This window comes from Monodon monoceros, unplaced genomic scaffold, assembly GCF_005190385.1.
Source record: "Monodon monoceros isolate NGI ecotype Baffin Bay Population unplaced genomic scaffold, NGI_Narwhal_1 Super_Scaffold_18, whole genome shotgun sequence".
Classification (NCBI taxonomy): domain Eukaryota; kingdom Metazoa; phylum Chordata; class Mammalia; order Artiodactyla; family Monodontidae; genus Monodon; species Monodon monoceros.
The window spans coordinates 25,262,516-25,286,776 of record NW_021703774.1 but is presented as its reverse complement, the minus strand read 5'-3'; the positions used below and the strand labels follow the sequence as shown (position 1 = coordinate 25,286,776).

At 40.1% G+C, this 24,261-nt stretch overlaps 1 protein-coding gene across 1 annotated transcript in view; it reads left to right on the top strand.

Moving 5' to 3' along the window:
* KIF26B (kinesin family member 26B) overlaps window positions 1–24,261 on the top strand; it is a 490,504-nt gene that overhangs the window by 415,970 nt on the left and 50,273 nt on the right. The window contains exon 10 of the mRNA XM_029228705.1: window positions 6,257–6,416. Coding sequence (XP_029084538.1) covers window positions 6,257–6,416 — 160 coding nt within the window. The remainder of the gene's footprint in view (window positions 1–6,256; window positions 6,417–24,261) is intronic.

Here is a 24,261-nt window from a genome sequence, read left to right as displayed (position 1 = left end):
TATATATTTTTATGCATTAAAGATTTTTTATATGGATATACCATTTGCTGTAGAAACTATCCTATCTATACTAAATTACCTTCTCAACTTTGTCAAAAATTGTCCATATTTATGCGGGTTTATTTCTGGACTCTCTATTCTACTCCATTGATCTATTTTTTTTAATCTTTACACCAATACCACACTGTCTTGATTATGGGGGCTTTATAGTAAGTCTTAAGATACTGTTAGCCATAACAGTATGAGAAAACCATAATTCAAAAAGAGTCATGTACCAAAATGTTCGTTGCAGCACTGTTTACAGTAGCCAGGACATGGAAGCAACCTAAGAGTCCATCGACAGATAAATGGGTAAAGAAGATGTAGCACATATATACAATGGAATATTACTCAGCCATAAAAAGAAATGAAACTGAGTTATTTGTAGTGAGGTGGATGGACCTAGAGTCTGTCATACAGAGTGAAGTAAGTCAGAAAGAGAAAAACAAATACATATATATGGAATCTAAAAAAACAAAATGGTTCTGATGAACCTAGGGGCAGGACAGGAATAAAGACACAGACGTAAAGGATGGACTTGAGGACACAGGGAGGGGGAAGGGTAAGCTGGGATGAAGTGAGAGAGTAGCATTGACGTATATACACTACCAAATGTAAAATAGATAGCTAGTGGGAAGCAGCTACATCACACAGGGAAGTCTACTCGGTGCTTTGTGACCACCTAGAGGGGTGACATAGGGAGGGTGGGAGGGAGACGCAAGAGGGAGGGGATATGGGTATATATGTATACATATAGCTGATTCACTTTATTATACAGCAAAAACTAACAGAACATTGTAAAGCAATTATATTCCAATAAAGATGTTTAAAAAAAAAGAAAGACAGCTTCCCTGGTGGCGCAGTGGTTGAGAGTCCGCCTGCCGCTGCAGGGGACATGGGTTCGTGCCCCGGTCCGGGAAGATCCCACATGCCATGGAACGGCTGGGCCCGTGAGCCATGGCCACTGAGCCTGCACATCCGGAGCCTGTTCTCCGCAACGGGAGAGGCCACAACAGTGAGAGGCCCGCGTACCGCAAAAAAAAAAAAAAGAAAGAAAGATACTGTTAGCCTTCCAACTTGGTGCTTAGTTTATAAGGTTGTTTTTTGGCTATTTTAGCTCCTGTGCATTTGCATATAAATTTTAGAGTCAGCTTCTGAATTGATTTTGTCGAATCACTTTCTACCAAAAAAGCCTGCTGGGATTTTTCATTGGGTTTTCATTGAATCTATAGATCACTTTGGAGAGAATTAACATCTTAATATTGAGTCTTCCGACCTATGAACACAGTTTATCTCTCTATTTTTTCAGGTCTTTATTAGTTTTTCTCAGGTGTGTTTTGTAGTTTTCAGTATATATATCTTTTGTCAGATTTATCCTTAAGTATTTAATATTTTTGATGTTATTGTAAAAGATATTTTAAAATTTCAATTTCCAGTTGTTTGTTACTGGAAATTGTATTTAGAAATTGTATTTAGAAGTTGTATTTAGAAATACAGTTGATCTCTGTCTGTTAATCTAGTATCCTGCAACCTCGAGTTAGTCGCTTTTTTGTGGATTCCATTAGATTTTCTACATAGATAATCATGTAATCTGCCAATTAAGGCAGTTTGAATTATTTCTTTCCAATCTGGATATGTTTTATTTCTTTTTCTTGCCTATTGAACTGGCTAGAACCTCCAGTACAATGTTGAATTGAAATGGTCAGAGTGAACATCCTTGTCTTGTTCCTGATCTTGGAAGGCATTTAGTTTTCTACCATTAAGAATGCCATTAGCTGTAGGTTTTTCCTAGACACTTTTTATCAAACTGAGGATATCACCTTCAATTTATATTTTGCTGAGCATTTTTATCAGTAATGGATGCTGGAGTTTGTTAAATGCTTTGTCTGCATCTACTGAGAGAATCATTTTTCTTTTTGGTTTGTTAATATGGTAATATCTGTTAAAATTATAATGATAGATCAATTTTTTGTTAAGCAACCTTGCATTCCTCGGATTAGTCCCACTTACTCATGGTATAAAATGCTTTTAATATGTTCCTAGATACAGTTTTATAGTATGAGTCACTAATATTTTGTTTAGAAAATTTGCATCATTGTTCATGAGGGATATTGGTCTTCAACTTTTTTTCTTGTAATATCTTTGTCTGTTTTGGGTATCAGGGTAATCCTGGCCTCATAGAATTAATTGAGAAGTTGTCTCTCCTATTTAATTTTCAGGAAGAATTTGTGTAGAATTGATATTATTTCTTCCTTGAATGTGTGATAGAATTCACTGGTGCAGTTAAAGGCACTGCTTTCCCTGTGGAAAAGTTGTTAACTACAGATTCTATTTCTTTAATGGTTGTAGAGCTATTCACATTATCTATTACTTCTTGAATGAGCTTTGGTACTTTGTATCTTTCAAGAAATTTGTTCATTCTTCCAAGTTGTCTAATTTACTGGTGTAATGTTTCTTTATTGCCCTTTTTATATTTGTAGAAACTGTAGTAAGGCCACCTCTTTTGTTCTTGACATTGGTGATTTGTGTCTTCTCTCTTTCTTTGCTGATCAGTCATGCTAGGGATTTTTCAATTTTATTGATCTTGAAGAACCAGCTTTGGATGTCATTGGTTTTCCCTATTGGTTTTTAAATTTTTTATATCATTGATTTCTGCTTTTATATTAATTATTTCCTTTCTTCTATTTAGTCTTTAATTTGCTCATCTTTTTCTAATTTACTAAAATGGAAGCTGAGGTAATTGATTTGAGACCTCTTGTTTTCTGATATAGGCATTTAATGGTATAAATTCCCTCCTAAGTACTTCTTTAAAGGCATCTTACTAACTTGGATATGTTGTGTTTTCATTTTCATTCACTTAAAAACACTTTCTAATTTGCTTTTTGGTTTCTTCTTTGACCCTAAGTTATTTTGAGCTGTTGAGTTTCAAAATATTTAGGGATTTTCCAGGTATCTTTCTGGATTGACTTCTAATTTAACTCTAGTGTGTCAGAAAACGTAGTATGAATGACGTGAATCCTTTAAAATTTATTTAGACTTATTTTATGTACCAGAATATGGTCTATCCTGTTAAATGTTCTGTGTGCAGTTTCAGAAGAATGTGTCTTCTGCTGTTGTTGGGTTGAGTGTTATACAAATGTCAAGTAGAATGAATTGGTTGGTAGTTGTTCAGATCTTCTATATCCTTACTGGTTTTCTGTCTGCTTATTATATCAATTATTGAGAAAGGGGTATTTGAAATCTCCAACTATCATTCTGGACTTGCCTGTTTATTCTTGCAATTCTATCAAATTTTACTTCACGTATTTGAACTTCTGTTATTAGATACATAAACACTTATATTGTTATGACCTCTTGATGAATTGTGACCTTTATCATTATAAAATGGCTCGCTTTCCCTCTAGTAATATTTTTTTGTCCTAAGTCTCTTTTGTTTGATATTGATATAGCTGCCCCCAGCTTTCTTATGGCTACTGCTTGCGTGGTATAGCCTTTTCCATACTTACATTTTCAACCTATTGTTTCTGTATATTTGAAGTGCACTTCTCATAGGTAACATATAGTAGAGTCTTGCTTTTTTATCAAATCTGACAATATCTACTTTCTAATAAGGGTATTCAGACAACTTACATTTAATGGGATTCTTCATATGGTGTGTTCCAAAGTATTATTTTTCTGTATGTTTTCTATTCAACCCATCTGTTCTTTGTTCTCCTTTTTATTTTATTTGCTTTCTTTTGAATTTATTGAACACTGTAAATGATTCACTTTATATCCTTTGTTGGCCTTTTAGTTGTAACTCTTTATTATTTAGTGATTGCTGTAGGATTTATTGTATACATCTTTAAGTTATCACGGTCTACTTTTAAGTGATATTATACCACTTCATGTCTAGAATAAGAAACTTACAATAGAGTACTTTCATTTCTCCACTCCTAACCTTTGTGTTATTGTTGTCAAACATTTTAATTTTGCGTATGTTATAGCCCACATGTTACATTGTTGTTATTTTTGCTTTAACAGTCAATTAGCTTTTAAGGAGATTTAAATAAGAGGAGGATAGCATGTATTTATTCACATAGTTGTCATTTCCAAAGCTCTTCATTCTTTTGTGTATATCCTTTGTGATGAATTCTTTCAGCTTTTTTAAGTCTGAAAAAGTCTTTACTTCCCTTTTATCTGAGAATGATATTCTGGTTGGGTGTGTAACTCTAGGTTGGCAGTTTTCAGTACTTTAAAAATGTTGCTGCATTGTCTTTTCACTTGTATTATTTCCAAGAAATCTGCCATCATCTTATCTTTGTTCCTTTACATGTAACATAATTTTTTTCCTCTGGCTATTTTCAAGATTTTTTCCATCATCACTAGTTTTAACCCATTTGATTATTATGTGCTTTAGTGTAGTTTTCTTCATGTTTCTTGTGCTAGGGGATCATTGAGCTTCTTGGATCTGTGGGTTTATAGTTTTCATTAAATTTGGGAAAGTATTGACCACTGTTTCTTTAAATATTTTATCTGCACCACCCTCTGTGTCTTTCCCTTCAGGGACTTCAATTGCACACATATTAAGACACTTGAAGTAGTCCTATAGCTCTTTTTTTTAATCGGTTTTTGGTTGTTTGTTTTAAAATTTTGCCTCTGTACGTCATCTTGGATCGTTTTTATTGCTATATTGTCAAATTCACCAATCTTTCCTTTTGCAGTGTCTAATATGCTGTTAATCCCAACCAGGGTATTTTTCATCTCACACAATGTAGTTTTTATCTCTAAAGATTCAATTTGTATCTTTTTAATACATTCCATGTCCCTATTTAACGTTTTTAATGTTTGAAATGCCATCATAACTGTTTTAATGTCCTTCTCTGTTGATTCTAATATCTATGTCAGTTCTGGGTTGGTTTCAATGATCTCTTCATTATAGTCCTCATTTTCTTGCTTCTTTTTCATTGGTTATTTTTGATTGGGTGCTGGACATTTCTATATTTTTTTTAATGTCTTTAAGCTTTGTTTGGGGATGCAGTTGTTTACAAACAGTTTGATCCTTTATGGCCTTACTTTTAAGATTTGTTAAGGTGGAACCCAGTCAGTTCTCAGTCTAGGGCTAAGTGTTCCTGACTACTGAAGCCAGACCCTTGCGGGTACCCTACCCAGTGCCCTGTGAATCTTGATGTTTTCTAGTCTGGCTGTTGGGAGCAAGCACTATTCCTGGCCTTGTGTGAGTCCTGTGCACTATTACTTCTAATCTTTTCCAGTGGTTAGCTCCCCAGCCACGCGTAGTTTCATCACTCTGTGCTGATCAGTACTAGGTTGAATACTTGAGGAGACCTACTACAAATCTCCAGAGTTCTCTCCTCTCCAGCACTCTGTCCTGGAAATGTTGCTACCTTGGCCTCCCTGGACTCTCAGCTCTAGCTCCTCAGTTCAGAGAGTCTGCCAGGCTCCACCTGAGTTCCCTCTCTCTGAGCCATGGCCCGAAAACTCTCTCAGTGCAGTAAGCTGGGAAACGGCTAGTGCTCACCTCCCTTACTTCCCACCTCTCCAGGATCACTCTTTTGCTGTTTGATGTCTTGTGTCTTGCAAACAGTTGTTTTACACATTTTGTTCAGTTTTTGGTTGTTTCCGGTAAGAGGAAAGATCTGGTCCCTGTTACTTCATCTAGGCCAGAAGTGGAAGTTCTCATGAGCAAGTCTGTGCTTTTCCCAGGGGAACTGAATGAGACTGATGTTTGTGTAGCACCTGGCACTCGGCAGATACTCAGCAAATACCTGGGTCTTCCCTGACTCTGCACCTGGTTGTTCATTCTTCCTGGTTTTACTTTGGGTTATCAACCTGATTCCTGGCTGAGCTTTAGGTCACGGCCTCTACGACAGTCAACCAAAGCGGATAATCACTTATGGGCTATTTATGTTTTAATATGATCAGTTTCAGAATCCTGCTACACAAAGAAGATGAAAGTAAATGTAGACATTTACCTTCTCTGTGAAATTTCATCTAATTCAGCCTACATGAATTATTCATTTATTTATAGTAGGAATATCAGTAGGTTTTAGAAGATCAGGGATGTGTGGTGGACAGAATTTAAGAGGAGGCCATGAACTTCAACCTTTTATTTCCTCTTTTGTCCCATCAGATTTCCCAAGGAGCTATATGAAGGACAGATGAGTGTTTGCCAGAACTTAACCTCTTCTTTCTTCTCTTGTCTCCTCTCCTGTGACAGTGTCTGGAGGCCGCAGCCGCCTGCACCTCATTGATCTTGGCAGCTGTGTGAAAGCTCTTAGCAAAAATCGGGAAGGAGGCTCAGGGCTGTGCCTCTCCCTGTCTGCTCTGGGCAATGTCATCCTGGCTCTCGTCAATGGCAGCAAACACATCCCATACAAGTAAGTGACTCTTCTACTCAAAGAATGGGATGAGGAAAGCATGGTGCGAGGGCTGTGTGTGGGATTCTCTGTCCAGTGTCATCTGGGGAGAGTTGTACTACAGAGGTACAGTATGGACCACATTGTTAGTTCAGTGTCAGAAACCAGATTTCACTAACAATTGTGTAATGCATGATCTTCCAAATTCAAAAGCTACAGAAATATTTAAATTTACCCCAACGCTAACATTAGGCTGCTCAAGTCAGAAATAATAAAAAGTTATCTCAGTTGAGGTCTCCAATCACAGTTGCCAGTGGTAGATTATTGTCACCATGGTACAGATGCTTTATAGTGATGAGAGCAAGGGGCATAAGATTGAATTACCCTTCCCTTAGGAATAGGGCTGCCATATTTAACAAATAAAAATATTGGTTAAGTTTGAATTTCAGATAAACAACAAATATTTTTTAGTATAAGCATCGCCCTAGTATTGCATGAGCTATATGGGCATCCTGTATTTTATCTGGTAGTCCTATTTAGGAGAACTTAAAAAGCTTGAGGATTTACCACCCACCATCCTATGCAGATGTTCATTTCACTTCCAAGATCCTTTTCCTCTTTCTGTTGCTGCTCCAAGAAGATGAAATTAGAACTTCTCCTATGTCTGGAATAGCCAGAGACTTGCCATATCACCTGTGCTCATGAATGACCCAGCCCTGGAGCCACCCCTCACCACCATCACCCCAACTCATCTTTGTCATTGGACAATGTGATGATGGGATGATGGGTACTCTCCTGTTTTTTCAGGCCCTGCCAATGTCCAGCTGCACCTTCCACTAGCTGAACCTTCCTTCACATCTCATAAACTGAGGGTTATAGCTGTATATCTTATCTATATCACAAGGATAAAAGGCTCAGAGTGATATGTGTATGAAAGTTTTTTGTGAAATGTATAACACTCTAGTCAATAACCAATAATGATAATGTGGTTGAGCCTATCCCCACCTATTTAAACGGAAATAACACCTACCTTACAGAGTTGCCTTGAGGATTAAGCAAATATACAGTACATAGAATCATTTTGGTTTAATCTGTAGGATCCTACAAAATATAAATTACTGTTGTGTAGGACGGAAAAGGTAAGTCGGGCAGTTTGTTCTACAATAGCTGAGGTTCAGGACAAGTCCTTGAGTCGTCCTTCCCCTCTGCCCTAAGCTGATGCCAACACTGTGCCTTTATTCTCCACCAGGAAGCCCATTACTAGACTACTTTAGGAGCTTAAATAGAGATTATAATCTTGTCTGTCTCAATTCTTGAAATTTGGAATCCTGGGATAAACCCAGAAATGGCTTTTCTACCCCTTGTGAGGATTCTTTTCTCTGAGAAAAAATTCAAGTAGAAGGTTTATATAGTTTCATTCAGTATCATTTCTGCAGTTGAATAAAGTCAACTTGTGATTACAAGGAAAGAGAGAAAGAGAGGAAGGAAGGATGGAAGGAAGGAAGGGAGGGAGGGAGGGAAAGCAGGAGGGAGGAAAAGAAAGAAAGAGGAAAGAAAGAAAGAAAGAGAAAGAAAGAAAAGAAGGAAAGAAAGGAAAGAGAGAGAGAGGGAGGGAGGGAGGAAAAGAAAGAGGAAAGAAAGAAAGAAAGAGAAGAAGGAAAGAAAGAAAAGAAGGAAAGAAAGAAAGACAGGAAAGAGAGAGAGAGGGAGGGAGGGAGGGAGGAAAAGAAAGAAAGAGGAAAGAAAAAAAGAAAGAAAAAAGGAAGGAAGGAAAGGAAGGAAGGAAGAAAGAAGAAAGAAAAGAAAGAAAGGAAAGGAAAGAGAGAAGAGAGGGAGGGAAAAAAAAAGATCTGCAGAGGTACTGTCAAGGTTGGAGATCTTAGAAAGGAAAGAGTTATCAGGCCTCATTGGTTTCCCTGTCCATAAAAAGGGAAGCATGTCTATTAATGTAATAACTTAATAGATCATGGCATAGACAGAATTCAAAATACCACCTTATAAGGTCACTGATTATGTATTTTACTTACATTATTTCTGTAAAGTGACATGCTTTTATGATTTCAATAGTTGAATTGATGGTGGGAGGGATGGATGAATGCAAGCATATGAAATTACTTTTACTTTAGATAAAGTAACTTCCTTTCGGTTCCAGTTGGGTTTTATTATAAACCTAAAGGGAAACATTAAGAATTGTTTTTATTAGTAGTTCAAGGTCTCTTGTTAAATCAAACATATCTCACATCAGCTAGCCACAACAACCAGCTACCTGCCCACTTGGGAGGGCTGACAAAGTGTGAAAACCCCACTCACCATTCTCTGCAGACATCTGTCTGCTTCAGTTCCCTTCCTTCCCTTCTGGCTCCGAAGGAGTGGTGATTAAAGCGTTTCTATGTCTGAAGCTGGCACAGACTTAACATAAATGTGGTGTCTATGTAAGACACAGGTATAGAGTTGTCCCCCACCATCAGGATCCTTCTAAGGATCTTGCAGAGTTGCCCACTGCTTGATGCCAGGAAACATGGTGGCCTGGCCATGCGGCCAGCTCTGTCCTCCCCAAAACATTTGTTGGCAGTGCACTTGTACAGCCAGTTCTATCAGCCCTCCGTCCTTAATGCCCGTCATTGTGTGTAAGCTTTCAAAGACCCTTGCTGTAATATTGTTTCAGATTCTCAGCCACAGCGTATATTCAATATTTGGTTCTGCAAATACATTTGCAAAGTGATTAATCAACTAGAAGCTATCTTCTTTTGAGGTACAGGAAGATAAGGCAAAGATTAACTCAGATCACCCAGCCAGCTGGTGGCAGGATCAAACCGCATCACTTTTCACAGCCTCAGAGACCTTGGCAGTTCGTTGCCAATCCGCTCCCCCCAACCTCATCAAGCTCTGTAATATATTAGCTGCCTTTGCTCTGCACAGCATGAGGTCTTCAGCACAGCAGGATGGCCCAGATTTCTTTTATCAGTTCAGTCGGCGCTCCAAAGCCACATCACATAGCATTTGTTAGCGTACTAAACACCTTTCCCGTGTTAAACCTTGTCTTTGCAGTAGGTTCCTAAGACAGGGAAGGTTTTCTGCCCTTGCCGTTTCCTCTTATTCCTGTTCACTTACAGGAAAAAAATGGAAAACCAAACTCCACGTTCGCTACCTTCCCCCACCCTTCCAAAACACAAAAACCCACTCACGTTTGTCACCCTGGACACTTCTGTGCTTGGAACCTGCATCATTTGTGTTTGCTTCTGGGAAATTAACTGGAATGTGCACAGAGGGGATGTAGCCTGTCCTCGTTTCTCTTCATCATCGTTCCAGACTCTGTCATGTGAGCAAGCCTGAAAGCGAGTTTGTATTCATTACCCATCACAGGTGCTCCCACGGGCACTCTTAGGTGTGCCCTCAATGGTTTTGACTTTGCAAATGATATTGCCTTTAGATATGACACATGCAAGGGTAGAACAGGTTCCCAGCCTCAGCCACGACATGGCACAGGCTCGCTGACCAATCCAAGTGCCATAAATCAATCCCAAATGGTGACACCATTCAGAAAAGCATTCAGGGCCAGCAGGGAGACCACCAAGGGCTCCAGCCTCCTAGTCAGTTCTGCACTGACAGGCTGCACAAAACTCCCTAACTTTGGGGAACCTCTTGTCTAGGGGAAGCTGTCATAGTCCTAAGCATTTTGACAGTACATTTGCCAATTTCCTTCCATCACTCAGCCATTTGCTATTCCTCAACACTTCTTGGGCACTAAGGTTGTAGGAGCCTTCCCTTCGATAGACGAGAAAAATTAGGCAGACGTCGAAATGAATTCCCATGCCAAAAACAAGTGTTGCAGGTACACACCACTAGAACTGGTGCCCAGAAGGGCCACCACAAGAATCTGGCAGTGTGCACTTAGCTTTGGCTAAAGTGCTGTTAGGTCCCAGCTGATCTGCAGGACTACAGTCTTTCCAGAGACTTGGAAATTCTAACGACCCCCCAGTTCTCTCGAAATAGAATTTTTCGTCCCTTTTAGATGTCTGGTAAGGCGCAGCATACCCTTCACACTTACTTTAAGCCTGAAACATTTTTCCTTCATTTGTAACTGTTATTCCATTTGGATAAATAATGACTTTAATAGGTCAAACGGTCTATTTGATTATTTGCCAACAAGATGCTGTCCTCTGTTTCTAAACAACAGATATGTTATCGCGTCCCGGCTTCCATTGAACAAGAGGTCATGGAAAGTCATTCTGTGACCCTCTCGGGTTGTGTCTGTCTGAGATGCTATCCCCAAGTAGCTTGAAGCATGGTTCTGCATGAACAATCCCATGATCGAATTGGTGCTCGATGCCTCTCTTTTAGGGTTTTGGTCTGTGTGGTTCAGACCAAGACGAAATCCTTGTGTTTTGGAATCTGTCACTGACATACTCTGGGGCTCAGGCAGCTGACTTCCTCATGCCCTTGCTCTCTCTGGAGAAGCAGGTGGAGCCTGAGGCAGTTTGCTGTCTCGAGCTTCAGTCTGCAGGCAAACACCACTGCAGGGGCCACTTTAGAAGCAGGTGTTCTACAAAAGTGATAAGGATGCCTGTCATCAGGATCTGGAACGGAGGCACTTTTCCTCTTAAGGCCCTGGTGAGGAGTCAGGAGCTAAAGTCATGTTTAAGAGAAAAGCAGCATCAGAACACAGCATTTCATTCAAACCAGCAAGCATCACTAGAGACTCAAATTCAAGTTGGTGACTTGTGGAGAAATGACAGTTTGTAAATAGAGGCGACTTTTTCAAAATGTTAACACCTCTTCTCATCCGTGCTGGAACCTGCACGCCTAAGATTTCATAAGACCTTTACAGGACTTGCATCTCTGAAGAATGTGGACGTTCTCATGCCTTGCTTTGAGAAATATTTTCCCCCAGTAGCCATTTAGATACCGGGTTTGTCTCTGCTTTCTCAGAACTGGAAACCCACTCAGTGTCTGGGAAGTTAGAGAAAGGAGCTCATGACCGACATGAGCTACGATACTCAGTTCCCCTGACTCACACAGGAGACAAAAGGTTTGTCCCTCGTGACTCAAATGCATATTATTTACAAAATGAAATTAAATAGATATTTTCCAGGAAAAATGCAAAGGAATATCAATTCTGCAGATTTATTTAAGATAGCATGTAATGGAGAGAAGCTCTGTGTAAGAATCTTCTTGTGTGTGTGTGTGATATGAGACACATACATATGCATATTTAGCAACCTTTAAATGTACATTAATGCTGTATTATCTCCTCCTGATTTACAGGGAGAACATCAATTTAGAACTATTTGCACAAACTCCAGATACCAGTTTATAGCACTCCCTATTTAGAAATAAAATAACCAAAGTCTCAGGTTGCCAAGCAACTGCAGCAATGATAATTCTTAGTGTTGCTGCTTCAAAAATATCCATTTATACATTTTAATGACTGTTAGGATGCAGAGAAAGTAAGTTCAGGAAATCACCAGCACATAAGTCTCTTTTGTATGAGATTTTAGCATCTCTTTCCTTTCATTCTTCCCTCCTACCTCTGTTTGCTTCCCTGGCCAGTGGTATCTTCACATATAATTATGAAAATTTTCAGAGATTGACATTATTTTCTTAAGAGTTGAGGCATCAACTACCAGTAAATGAACTCTGCCAGGTTTATCACAGAAGCATGCAGGTCACTCAGGGAGAAATGAGGCTGTCTGGGGATCGGCTGGGATCACAAGGCCTGGGTTCAAGCATTGGTCCTTCCACCACTGGTTTGACACATAAACTGTGCACATCATCCTTTTTGTTCCCAGGAGGACCCCTTTGTGCCCCCTCACAGAGCAGATTGTTAGGCCCCCAACTCAGTCATGATCCTTGGCATGTATTTTTCTTTGTCTACCACGGCTAGTCCCTCTTGGATAATGAGCTTATGGTTTTAGGGCTGAGCAGAAATCAGGAGGTTTCTTCATTTCCCTTTTGGCTTTTCAAGAGGTTTTCTTCCTTTATGTTCAATTTCTGAGAGTCCTAATCAGACTCTCTTCTCTCCAGATTCCGAACCAGTTGGCAAATAGATACAAGAGTATGGTTGGGAATTAAAATTCTCCATCTGCTGAATCCTAGCAGAGTGGAAGGAGGTCTCCTCCTATCCCCCCACAAGCATAGACCCCAGGACTCAGGAATGGGCAGAATTGGATCAGCAGAGCAATCCCTTACCCATAGAGCCACATGGCTCAAGAGGAGTGGTGTGTGTGACCTACAGGGGGACAGACAGACAGACAGCATTGGGCTGTACGTGCCCATGGCCATGTTTACCAGTGCCACCAGTCAGACCTTTTTCCTCCTGTGAGAAGAAGTAAATAAAAGGGCAGAGGGCTTCCCTGGTGGCGCAGTGGTTGAGAGTCCGCCTGCCAATGCAGGGGACACGGGTTCATGCCCCGGTCCGGGAGGATCCCACATGCTGCGAAGCAACTAGGCCCGCGAGCCACAACTACTGAACCTGCGCGTCTGGAGCCTGTGCTCCGCAACGGGAGAGGCCGCGATAGTGAGAGGCCCGCACACCGCGATGAAGAGTGGCCCCCGCTCGCCGCAACTAGAGAAAGCCCTCGCGCGGAAATGAAGACCCAACACAGCCAAAAATGAATATAAAATTTTAAAAAAGGGGGGGGGCAGAAAGAAGGATGGGAACTTTGTTCTCCTTTTTTCCAAGGGGTTAGAGATTCCTGATTTATGGACTTGCTGGGTCATAGGGAGAAGGAAAAACTCGTTTCTGTTACTTGTTTTCTGGGTTTCCAGCTCGGATCCAGGTGGTTGGCGTGTGCATACGTGAGCTCTGGGTGAGGGCTCTTCCACGGTGTGAGCGTGGTGACAACAGCTCGTGTCATCGTTTCCTTACTGTGCATCCGGAGCTGCTCTAAATGCTTCCTGGGTGTTTAATTCTGCCGAGAGCCTCATGGCATAGATACTGCTTTGGTCGTACTCATACTACAGATGGAGAAATTGCAACAAGAGGAGGAAGTGACTTGTCCATGTCTACGTGGCTGGTAGGCAACAGGGCTACTCCACTGTCCCCTGGTGTATCACCACTTCCTAGCACAGTGTCTGGAATGCTGTGGTGCTCAATCAATATCTGTTGAAATAACAAATGAGGCCAGACAATGGATCTAATGTATCTGCAAAGCTTAAATATGTGCAGTAGGTTGTAAGTGGAAGCGTGAGTCCCAGGCGTGGGACCACCTGTGGCCAGCTGTCCATTCAGGGTCATCTCCTGGCCTCACCTTTTCTGTGATGGTGAAGCTGGACTGACTGCCAGATACTTGTGACAGTGAGGAAAGTGAAATATGGAAGATGAGGACGGGAAAGAACTCTCCCTTCCAGAACCTAAGCCACTCGGCAGGGCTGAATCAGAGGAACCCAGCAGTCCCAATCCCATATTCTGGGCACCTCCAGCAGACAATCTCAGCAAATCTCAGCTATTTCACAAGTCTTTTTCTCTCTCTTAATTTCTGTCATCTTTCTCATGTAAGAGCCTGAAAGTTCATGTAGCCATTTCATGTACCCCATTAATGGGAAAAGCTGCAAGATGCTCTGATGCTCTCTTAGGATACAAGACCCCCAGACAGCCCTCCTGCCTGGCCTCCAGCACAAGAAGTGTGACCACCTCCCACGCTGGAGACTGCACATGGGCACAGCCTCCCGATAAGACAGTTTCCAGCCCACTTCCCCCTTGGTGGCAGCTTCTGTAGGCGCGTTGAAGCATTCCTGAGTGAATAGATTCCTGTCACAATAGGAGAGGTTATCACCCAGTCTGGGTCTTGAAGTTCTGCTGAGCAGGAAAGGTAAGGAAGGGAGAGTCAAGAGGTGAGGATGACAGCAAGGGTGTCAGGGCATGAGATAATGAGCTTCCTCCAACACCTGTCTAATGATAGCAGCTTTGGGCATTTCCACAATTGGCAGATGAGATAGTCAATCTATCAACTGGAAATTGTGAAGTTTCTTCAGGCTGGGCTCCCAGAGAAGTATGTGAAGTCAAAAATCTGTGGTTTCCGAAAGAGATGAATTGTGACACGGACCCGGGAGGTGACACTGAGCGGACACCAGGGAGGCATGGGTCCTCGTGCCAGGGCTACTGCCCACCTCCGAACACTCAGACACTCTTCCTGCACTTTTCCTTCTCCACCAGCTAAATCAGAATAACCATCTTCTTTACCTCAGAAACGTGGTAGTTACCATTGAGACAATGTCTGCGATAGCCCTTTAAAGAAATAGGCTTCAAAGGCAAAAATATGACTGTTTTAAAATATTTCAAAACATTATAACCCAGACTGATCTGGCACTATCATATCTTTTTATCTTGATTTTAAACATATGTGTTGCTTTTGGCCAAATGGATTATAATTACCTTTTGTTGAAACAGAAGCTTCATGCATTTTTCAACAAGAGTTTGTGTGCCTAATGTACAGCGTCACTGCCAGATACAGACATCTAATTTAAGAGAACGTAACCCTAAGTACTCTGCACAAGGAGAGAAGTAACAAGTTCCTTAGGAAGGGAAGGACTCTACCCACCACCTCCCTCAGTGAGGCCATCAGACCTGAGAGTGGGTGGAGGTTGTGGGTGAGCAGAGGGTGCTCTACCCCCAGTTGCATCTGTCTGGCCCACTGACCACTGCCATTCAAATGTTTAAAGATACAAATGTTTCATATAATATGGCCTTTGAATACAAGCCATGCCCTTCTGGTGCTCAGCCAGAGACAGTGATGTGTTCCAACCCTGACTGTGTTAGATTTCCTGAGAGGTTTTTCTTCCAAAGAGATTTTTAAGGCTGACCTTGATGATACAAATTTTACCTTACACTTTAGATCCCAAGTGATACATAAAGTTTATTATTCATGAAGCACAGTGCTATTCTGATCAGCAAGGTGAATTTTGGCCCAAAGGACCCAGCTGAGTGAGGAGTTTAAGCACCTAATTTTGTTACAAGTTTGATGGAGGCTACCAAACATATACAGGAAATACTTTGAGAAATACATAGTAGAATATCTGTAAGTTCTTTGATCCATTTAGTCATTCATTATCTATTAATTAAAAAATACTTATTGGACCCCTACAATACACAAGACACTGGAAATATAACAGAGAAACATAGATGATCTTCACTCCTGGACAATTTACAGTGTAGGGGAGATAGAGACATAAACAGCCAAGTCCCACACCTGGTAATATGCAACACCGGTGTTTAACCCGCACCGTGGAAAGGGGAACCCAAGCAAGGCTGAGGGAATCAGAAATACTGTAGTAAAGGCTGTCGGGGGGACTTCCCTGGCTGGCCAGTGGTTAAGACTTCGCCTTCTGATGCGGGGGGTGCAGGTTCGATCCCTGGTTGGGGAGCTAAGATCCCACATGCCTGTGGCCAAAAATCAAAAACATAAAACAGAAGCAATATTGTAACAAATTCAATAAAGACTTTAAAAATGGTCCACATCAAAAAAAAAAAAATCTTAAAAAAAAAAGCCTGTCTGGGCAGAGGTGGTGATCCTGAAGCTCTCCTCATCGACTGCCACTTTTTCTCCATTCTCACTCCTCTGTTTTTCAAAGTTTCCCACAGTCCATCCTTAAATGCTTGAGCCATTTCACAGCTGTTCTGTCATTCCCTAGAATGATGTAGACATTGCCTGATACAAATCATGATAAACTACTGGGCCAAATGCAAGACTCCGAATCTATAGCTAATTGTTATCTTTAATGATAACTAATCATCATGTCACAAGTCATGTTGCTACCAGGAGAAAACAGCCAAAGGGGGAAGGCTTTAATTTAGTTCGGGGCCAATGCACATAGAGCCCAAGATGCCCTCGGGTACGCACAGAGCTCCACGATTAGTCAAGGATAGCTTGATTTAGGCACAATTAGACATTACAAGGGATAGAGCATACAAATGAGTTGGGGCTTAATTCATTTAAAAACTGTCTTGAACATTAATAGAGCTTCAATCAGAGTATCCAACCATAAATTCTCACCTGTTTCACAACTGGTTCAGGCTTCATTGAGCATTAATAGATTTTTTTTTCGCCCATGCAGATGAGGTGATAATTCATTTCATGTGTAATTGAACAATTTCCAAATAGTTATATTCATGGAGCAGTTAAGTTGTACCAAATTGTCTAATGTACCTAGCAATTTTTTTAAGTAAAATAGAGCTGAATTTTATTTTTGATATAATAAAGAGAGAACTGAAGAAACAGAGATGGTTATGGTACATTTGTTACTCTTTGAAGAGTAGTAGACTTTACGATATTCCTTCGGGGCAATGGCCACAATTGCTACTTATTTTTGTTTTTCCTGACCATTCTTTCTTATCCTACTCCCTACCAGCAAAGTCAGTAAAAATGTTGGGGGTTTCTAGGTTTGGATGAAAGGAAGTAGTGTCAGGGCCCACAGTTTATAAGCATGCGTCTCCTAGTTCTGTGCCACAACATGCCAATTTTACTGAGGGTTAAATAACGTCTGTCCTAAAAGTACTGTGTGAGCTCTTCCCTTATGTCTTACCTTATGTCTCCCATGAACCTTGCATCCCCGGGCATGAAATCCTATGCTGAGGACTAGTTGCAATTGCTGTTTGTATTGAGAGGATTTGTATGTAGTTTCCTGAACAAAGTCCAGGGAAGGCCCTAGGGCACGTGACATACCCACTGGTTCCTTCTGAGGATTCTTTGTGGTGAAGGCAGAGAAGGCTTTAGTTTCATCTACCCTCCACACAGCTGCCAGAATGTGTCTTTAAAATGTAGTTCTGATGTCACCCCCTTCTTTAAATCCGTCAATGGCTCCTTGTCAGCTACAGGTTCAAACCCTTTTGGCCTAAGAAGCTGTTTATAATTCGGGCCATGCCCACCTTTCTGATCATAGAAACTATGTGCAGTCTCCTGAAGCCCCCATGCCCTCTCACACTCCCATGCTTTGTCGATGCTACTTCTTCTGCTTACAGTGGCCTTGTCCATTCATTCATTCATTCATTCAATGAACAGTTACCAAGAGCATGCTATATTTCAGGACTGGCCTGGATCTCCCTCTCTACTTAGTGAGTTTCTGCTTATTTCTCTTACATGTTTTAATTGTGAACTGTGTCACATACACAAATGTAGAAGCACACCTGCCCAATCTATAAAATAACAAGTTAAATACCTGTGTGCCCACCACCCAGGTTAGGAAATAGAACATTTCAGTGCCTCGGAAGGCCCCTGTGTGCTCTTCTGTGACTGTGCTGCCCATCCACCTTTCCCAGAGGAGGCCACTGTGCTGAAAAAGTTTTGTGTTTACAATCCTTTTGCTTGACTTACAATTTTACCACCTAAATTTGTAGCCCTAAAAACTATATTGTTTAGTTTTGTCTGTTTTTGAACTTTTCGTACATAGAATCATACTCTCCCTGGCCCTTCTATAACTTACTTTTTTCAATTAATATTTCATTTTGACATCCATATTGATGTGTGTAGCTATAGTTTATTAATTTTCATTGATGTGTGGGTTTTTCATTGTGGGAGGATATCTAGCCCATGTCTGCATCTGATGAGATGACCACATGGCTTTCCTCCTTTAATTCTTTAATATGGTAAATTACATAAATCAAGTTTCTAATATTAAAAATTCTGGCATTCCTTCCTGCATCTCCTTCGAGGCTTATCTCAAATATTATCTCCTCTTTGAAGCCTTCTCTGATCTCTTTTCCTCCCTCCCAATTCTTTGCTCCAGAAAAGTTGTTTCCCTCCTCTAATCCCCTATGGCATTCTGTAGGTATTTCACTGTAGGCACTGATGTTATATTTTAATTATTTGTTTACATGCATATCTCTCCTACCACATGAGCTCAGCAAGATAATGATAAAGTCTTTTTCTTGAGGTTCCTTATTATTTTTGCACTAATTTGAATTAAACTAACCTGATCCAAACCCTACCTCTTAGTAGCAGAGATGAGTCAGACATCTGCCTTCAACCTTTGATGGCCTGCCTCACTACCGGGAGGATACTGTGGGCCCCCAGACTTGCATTGTGGCCATCAGAGCCCCACTCTCAACTAGTACAAAGTGCATCTTTTTGCAGTGTCAGCTGTTTAGGACAGGCACTGAAGGAGAGGCACTGAAGATATAGCTCTACTTTCTGAATCAGATATAGAGCAAAATTATATTCACTCTGCTAGGTTATTTTGACAATTCATCAAGCACCTATGATGTATAAAGCATTATTCTAAGCATTAGGGCTGATGCACAAAGCTTACAGACGAGTTGAACAGAAGAAACCAATACATAACTTAGAATGCAAGGCATAGTAAAGCAGTTAAAAGCCACATGACAAAGACATTCAAGGAAGAGGTGAGAAGTTCCAGTAAGTCATCAGTGAATATGCCTTCTCTGATGGTAACAAAATAAATACTAGATATGAATATAGATTCTTATTTACTGCTACAGCCCTCCAAATGTCTAGAATTTGGCAGAAGCAAATATGCCTTAGAGTTCATCCAAGAGATTTCCTTACTCCGACGACGTCTTTATTAGAATCATGTCTTGCATGGCTTTGAAGTTGGTGCCCTATGGACCTAAGTATAGGGAAGTTCCAGGAATGCGTTAGAACCCTAAGGAAAGGCTGTCGTTGTGACTAATTAATGTCCCCAGGTTTGGGAATGGCAGCCCATCTTTTGACAAAAATGTAAATTTTGAGCTACGTCTAGAAAACCTTGTACCCTGGTGCCAAGAAGGACAGTTAGGCTATGTGTAGATGGGGCTTCATCACCTCTGGTGATTAACGTTTCACAATAACGGAGATGGTAGTCTCTCCTTTGTAAAGTCCAGGAGGTGCCTGCAAGCCCTTCCAACTTCTGGGTAATTTAACCTCCACCCACTCTAGGAAAATGGACAAATCCACAACCCAGATCTCTACCCACTGTGGCCTCCTTGACAATCAAATTCTGAAAAAGCAAACCTCCCTGCTTGATTACTTGCTGGAATAATGAAACCCATCTTGGCCCCTGCTTGATGATTTCCTTCGGAAAAGGAGAATAGCCACTTTCAAAAAACCATACAATTTGACCTTTCCAAAAGCCAAAGGTTTCTGCTCACCAAAGTCATTCATTTGAGCCTATGATTTGTAAATGAAAGGGACCAAGGGACTATTCCTCTAAAAGCTTTTTGGATGAGTTGGAATCGCCCTTTGGCATTAAGTCCTCTGTTCAAGACCCATTTAAGGACCCGTTTCACATGGTCTTGGAACCATGGGTAGTGCGCAAAAGCAATAAGAGTAGCAAAGCTACCATTTTGGAGTATTTGCTAGGTACAAGCCCAGTCTATACAATACAAATACTCTGTTTACATCTTCACACCAACCCTAGAAGTAGATGCTATTGTTTCTCCCATTTTACAGATGAAGATCCTGAGACAGAGAAATGTGAAGCAAATTGACCTCCTCCTCCTCCTTCTCCATCATCATCATTACCACAACCATCATCTAGTGCTTACTATGTGCCACTGCCTATACTCACTTCTTTCTATTTATTTTAGATATAATTTATTATTATAGATTTATCTATCTATAACATCATTTCATCTTCGTGACAACTCCATGGAGTCAGTACTACAAATTGACCAAAGGAAGTTTACTCCAAATTTCCTTTGTCACAGCAGCCAGGAGCATGCAGTAGCAGATAACAGAAATCTCTGTAGCCACATTTGATTTAGCACTGTTAGTGGAGCTGGTAAGGGAAAAATTATAAACAAGCAAAGTTTGACTCCTGTGACTCACTAACACCTCTCCCCTCAATTCTGTGCCTCTTCCTCCCAGTGAGTACTTACTTCCCTTACCCCCTCCACAGGTACCCTGTACCTTGGTGATGTCTGGAAATGCCCAGTGCCTGCCACTCCACCACCATCCTCCTGGTTGTACCACCGTTAAGAGCCCCCAGTGCCCTAGACCTCATTTTACTCTATACCTACATCAAAATTGCTCTTCCCTGTGGGCTATCCCTTCACACCTTGCTCCGCGGTAAGATAATGTGCTCTCTTAGGTCAAATTAGAAAGGTAGTATCTAGAGACAGCAGAAGCAAGAAGAACTACAATCCTGCAGCCTATGGAACAAAAACCACATTCACAGAAAGATGCATAAGACGAAAAGTCAGAGGGCTATGTACCAGATGAAGGAACAAGATAAAACCCCAGAAACACAACTAAATTAAATGGAGATAGGCCATCTTCCAGAAAAAGAATTCAGAATAATGATAGTGAAGATGATCCAGGACCTCGGAAAAAGAATGGAGGCAAAGATCGAGAAGATGTAAGAAATGTTTAACAACGATCTAGCATAATTAAAGAACAAACAAACAGACATGAACAATACAATAACTGAAATGAAAAATACACTAGAAGGAATCAATAGCAGAATAACTGAGGCAGAAGAATGGATAAATGACCTGGAACACAGTATGGTGGAATTCACTGCTGCAGAACAGAATAAAGAAAAAAACAAAATGAAAAGAAATGAAGACAGCCTAAGAGACCTCTGGGACAACATTAAACACAACAACATTCACATTATAGGCATCCCAGAAGGAGAAGAGAGAGAGAAAGGACCTGAGAAAATATTTGAAGAGATTATAGTCAAAAACATCACTAACATGGGAAAGGAAATAACCACCCAAGTCCAGGAAGTGCAGAGAGTCCCACAGAGGATAAACCCAAGGAGAAACATGCCAAGACACATAGTAATCAAATTGGCAAAAATTAAAGACAAAGAAAAATTATTGAAAGCAGCAAGGGAAAAATGACAAATAGCATACAAGGCAACTGCCATAAGGTTAACAGCTGATTTCTCAGCAGAAACTCTACAAGGCAGAAGGGAGTGGCATGATATACTTAAAGTGATGAAAGGGAAGAATCTACAACCAGCATTACTCTACCCAGCAAGGATCTCATTCAGATTTCACAGAGAAATCAAAAGCTTTACAGACAAGCAAAAGCTAAGAAAATTCAGCACCACTAAACCAGCTCTACAAAAAATGCTAAAGGAACTTCTCTAAGTGGGAAACACAAGAGAAGAAAAGCACCTACAAAAACAAACCCAAAACAATTAAGAAAATGGTAATAGGAACATACATATCGATAATTACCTTAAATATGAATGGATTAAATGCTCCAACCAAAAGACACAGGCTTGCTGAATGGATACAAAAACAAGACCCATATATATGCTGTCTACAAGAGACACACTTCAGACCTAGGGACACATACAGACTGAAAGTGAGGGGGTGGAAAAAGTTATTCCATGCAAATGGAAATCAAAAGAAAGCTGGAGTAGCAATACTCATATCAGATAAAATAGACTTTAAAATAAAGAATGTTACAAGAGACAAGGAAGGACACTGCATAATGATCAAGGGATCAATCCAAGAAGAAGATATAACAATAATAAATATATATGCACCCAACATAGGAGCACCTCAATACATAAGGCAACTGCTAACAGCTCTAAAAGAGGAAATTGACAGTAACACAATAATAGTGGGGGACTTTAACACCTCACTTACACCAATGGACAGATCATCAAACAGAAAATTAATAAGGAAACACAAGCTTTAAAGGACACAATAGACCAGATAGATTTAATTGATATTTATAGGATATTCCATCCAAAAGCAGCATTTACGCTTTGTTCTCAAGTGCGCACGAAACATTGTCCAGGATAGATCACATCCTGGGTAACAAATCAAGCCTCAGTAAATTTAAGAAAATTGAAATTGTATCAAGCATCTTTTCTGACCACAACACTATGAGATTAGAAATCAATTACAGGGAAAAAAACGTAAAAAACACAAACACATGGAGGCTAAACAATACTTTACTAAATAACCAAGAGGTCACTGAAGAAATCAAAGAGGAAATCAAAAAATACCTAGAGACAAATGACAATGAAAACATGACGATCCAAAACCTGTGGGATGCAACAAAAGCACTTCTAAGAAGGAAGTTTGTAGCTATACAAGCCTACCTCAAGAAACAAGAAAAATCTCAAACAATCTAACGTTACACCTAAAGGAACAAGAGAAAGGAGAACAAACAAAACCCAAAGTTATCAGAAGGAAAGAAATCATAAAGATCAGAGCAGAAATCAATGAAATAGAAACAAAACAGTAACAAAGATCAATAAAACTAAAAGCTGGTTCTTTGAGAAGATAAACAAAATTGATAAACCATTAGCCAGACTCATCAAGAAAAAGAGGGAGAGGACTCAAATCAATAAAATTAGACCTGAAAAAGGAAAAGTTACAACAGACACTGCAGAAATACGAAGCATCCTAAGAGACTACTGCAAGCAACTCTATGCCAATAAAATGGACAACCTGGAAGAAATGGACAAATTCTTAGAAAGATATAACCTTCCAAGACTGAACCAGGAAGAAATAGAAAATATGAACAGACCAATCACAAGTAATGAAATTGAAACTGTGATTAAAAATCTTCCAACAAACAAAAGTCCAGGACCAGATGGCTTCACAGGTGAATTCTATCAAACATTTAGAGAAGAGCTAACACCCATCCTTCTCAAACTCTTCCAATAAATTGCAGAGGAAGGAATACTCCCAAACTCATTCTATGAGGCCACCATCACCCTGATACCAAAACCAGAAAAAGATAGTACAACAAAAGAAAATTACAGACCAATATCACTGATTAATATAGATGCAAAAATCCTCAACAAAATACTAGCAAACAGAATCCAACAACACATTAAAAGGATCATACACCATGGTCAAGTGTGATTTATCCCAGGAATGCAAGGATTCTTCAATATACGCAAATCAATCAATCTGATACACCATATTAACAAATTGAAGAAGAAAAACAATTTGATCATCTCAATAGATGCAGAAAAAGCTTTTGACAAAATTCAACACCCATTTATGATAAAAACTCTCCAGAAAGTGGGCATAGAGGGAACCTACTTAACATAATAAAGGCCATATACGACAACCCCACAGCCAACATCATTCTCAATGGTGAAAAACTGAAGGCATTTCCTCTAAGATCAGGAAGAAGACAAGAATGCCCACTCTCGCCCTTATTATTCAACATAGTTTTGGAAGTCCTAGCCACAGCAATCAGAGAAGAAAAAGAAATAAAAGGAATACAAATTGGAAAAGAAGCAGTAAAAGAGTCACTGTTTGCAGATGACATGATACTATACATAGAGAATCCTAGTGATGCCACTAGAAAACTACTAGAGCTAATCAATGAATTTGGTAAAGTTCCAGGATATTAAAAATAAAAATTGATGCACAGAAATCTCTTGCATTTCTATACACTAATGATGAAAAATCTGAAAGGGAAATTAAGGAAACACTCCTATTTACCATTGCAACAAAAAGAATAAAATACCTAGGAATAAACCTACCTAAGGAGAAAAAAGACCTTTATGCAGAAAACTATAAGACACTGATGAAAGAAATTAAAGATGATACCAACAGATGGAGAAATATACCATGTTCTTGGATTGGAAGAATCAATATTGTGAAAATGACTATACTACCTAAAGCAATCTACAGATTCAATGCAATCCCTATCAAATTACCAATGGCATATTTTACAGAACTAGAACAAAAAATCTTAAAATTTGTATGGAGACAGAAAAGACCCCAAAGAGCCAAAGCAATCTTGAGGGAAAAATACGGAGCTGGCAGAATGAGATTCACTGACTTCAGACTATACTACAAAACTACAGTAATCAAGACAATATAGTACTGGCACAAAAACAGAAATATAGATCAATGGAACAGGATAGAAAGCCCAGAGATAAACCCACACACCTATGGTCATCTAATCTATGACAGAGGAGGCAAGGACATAAAATGGAGAAA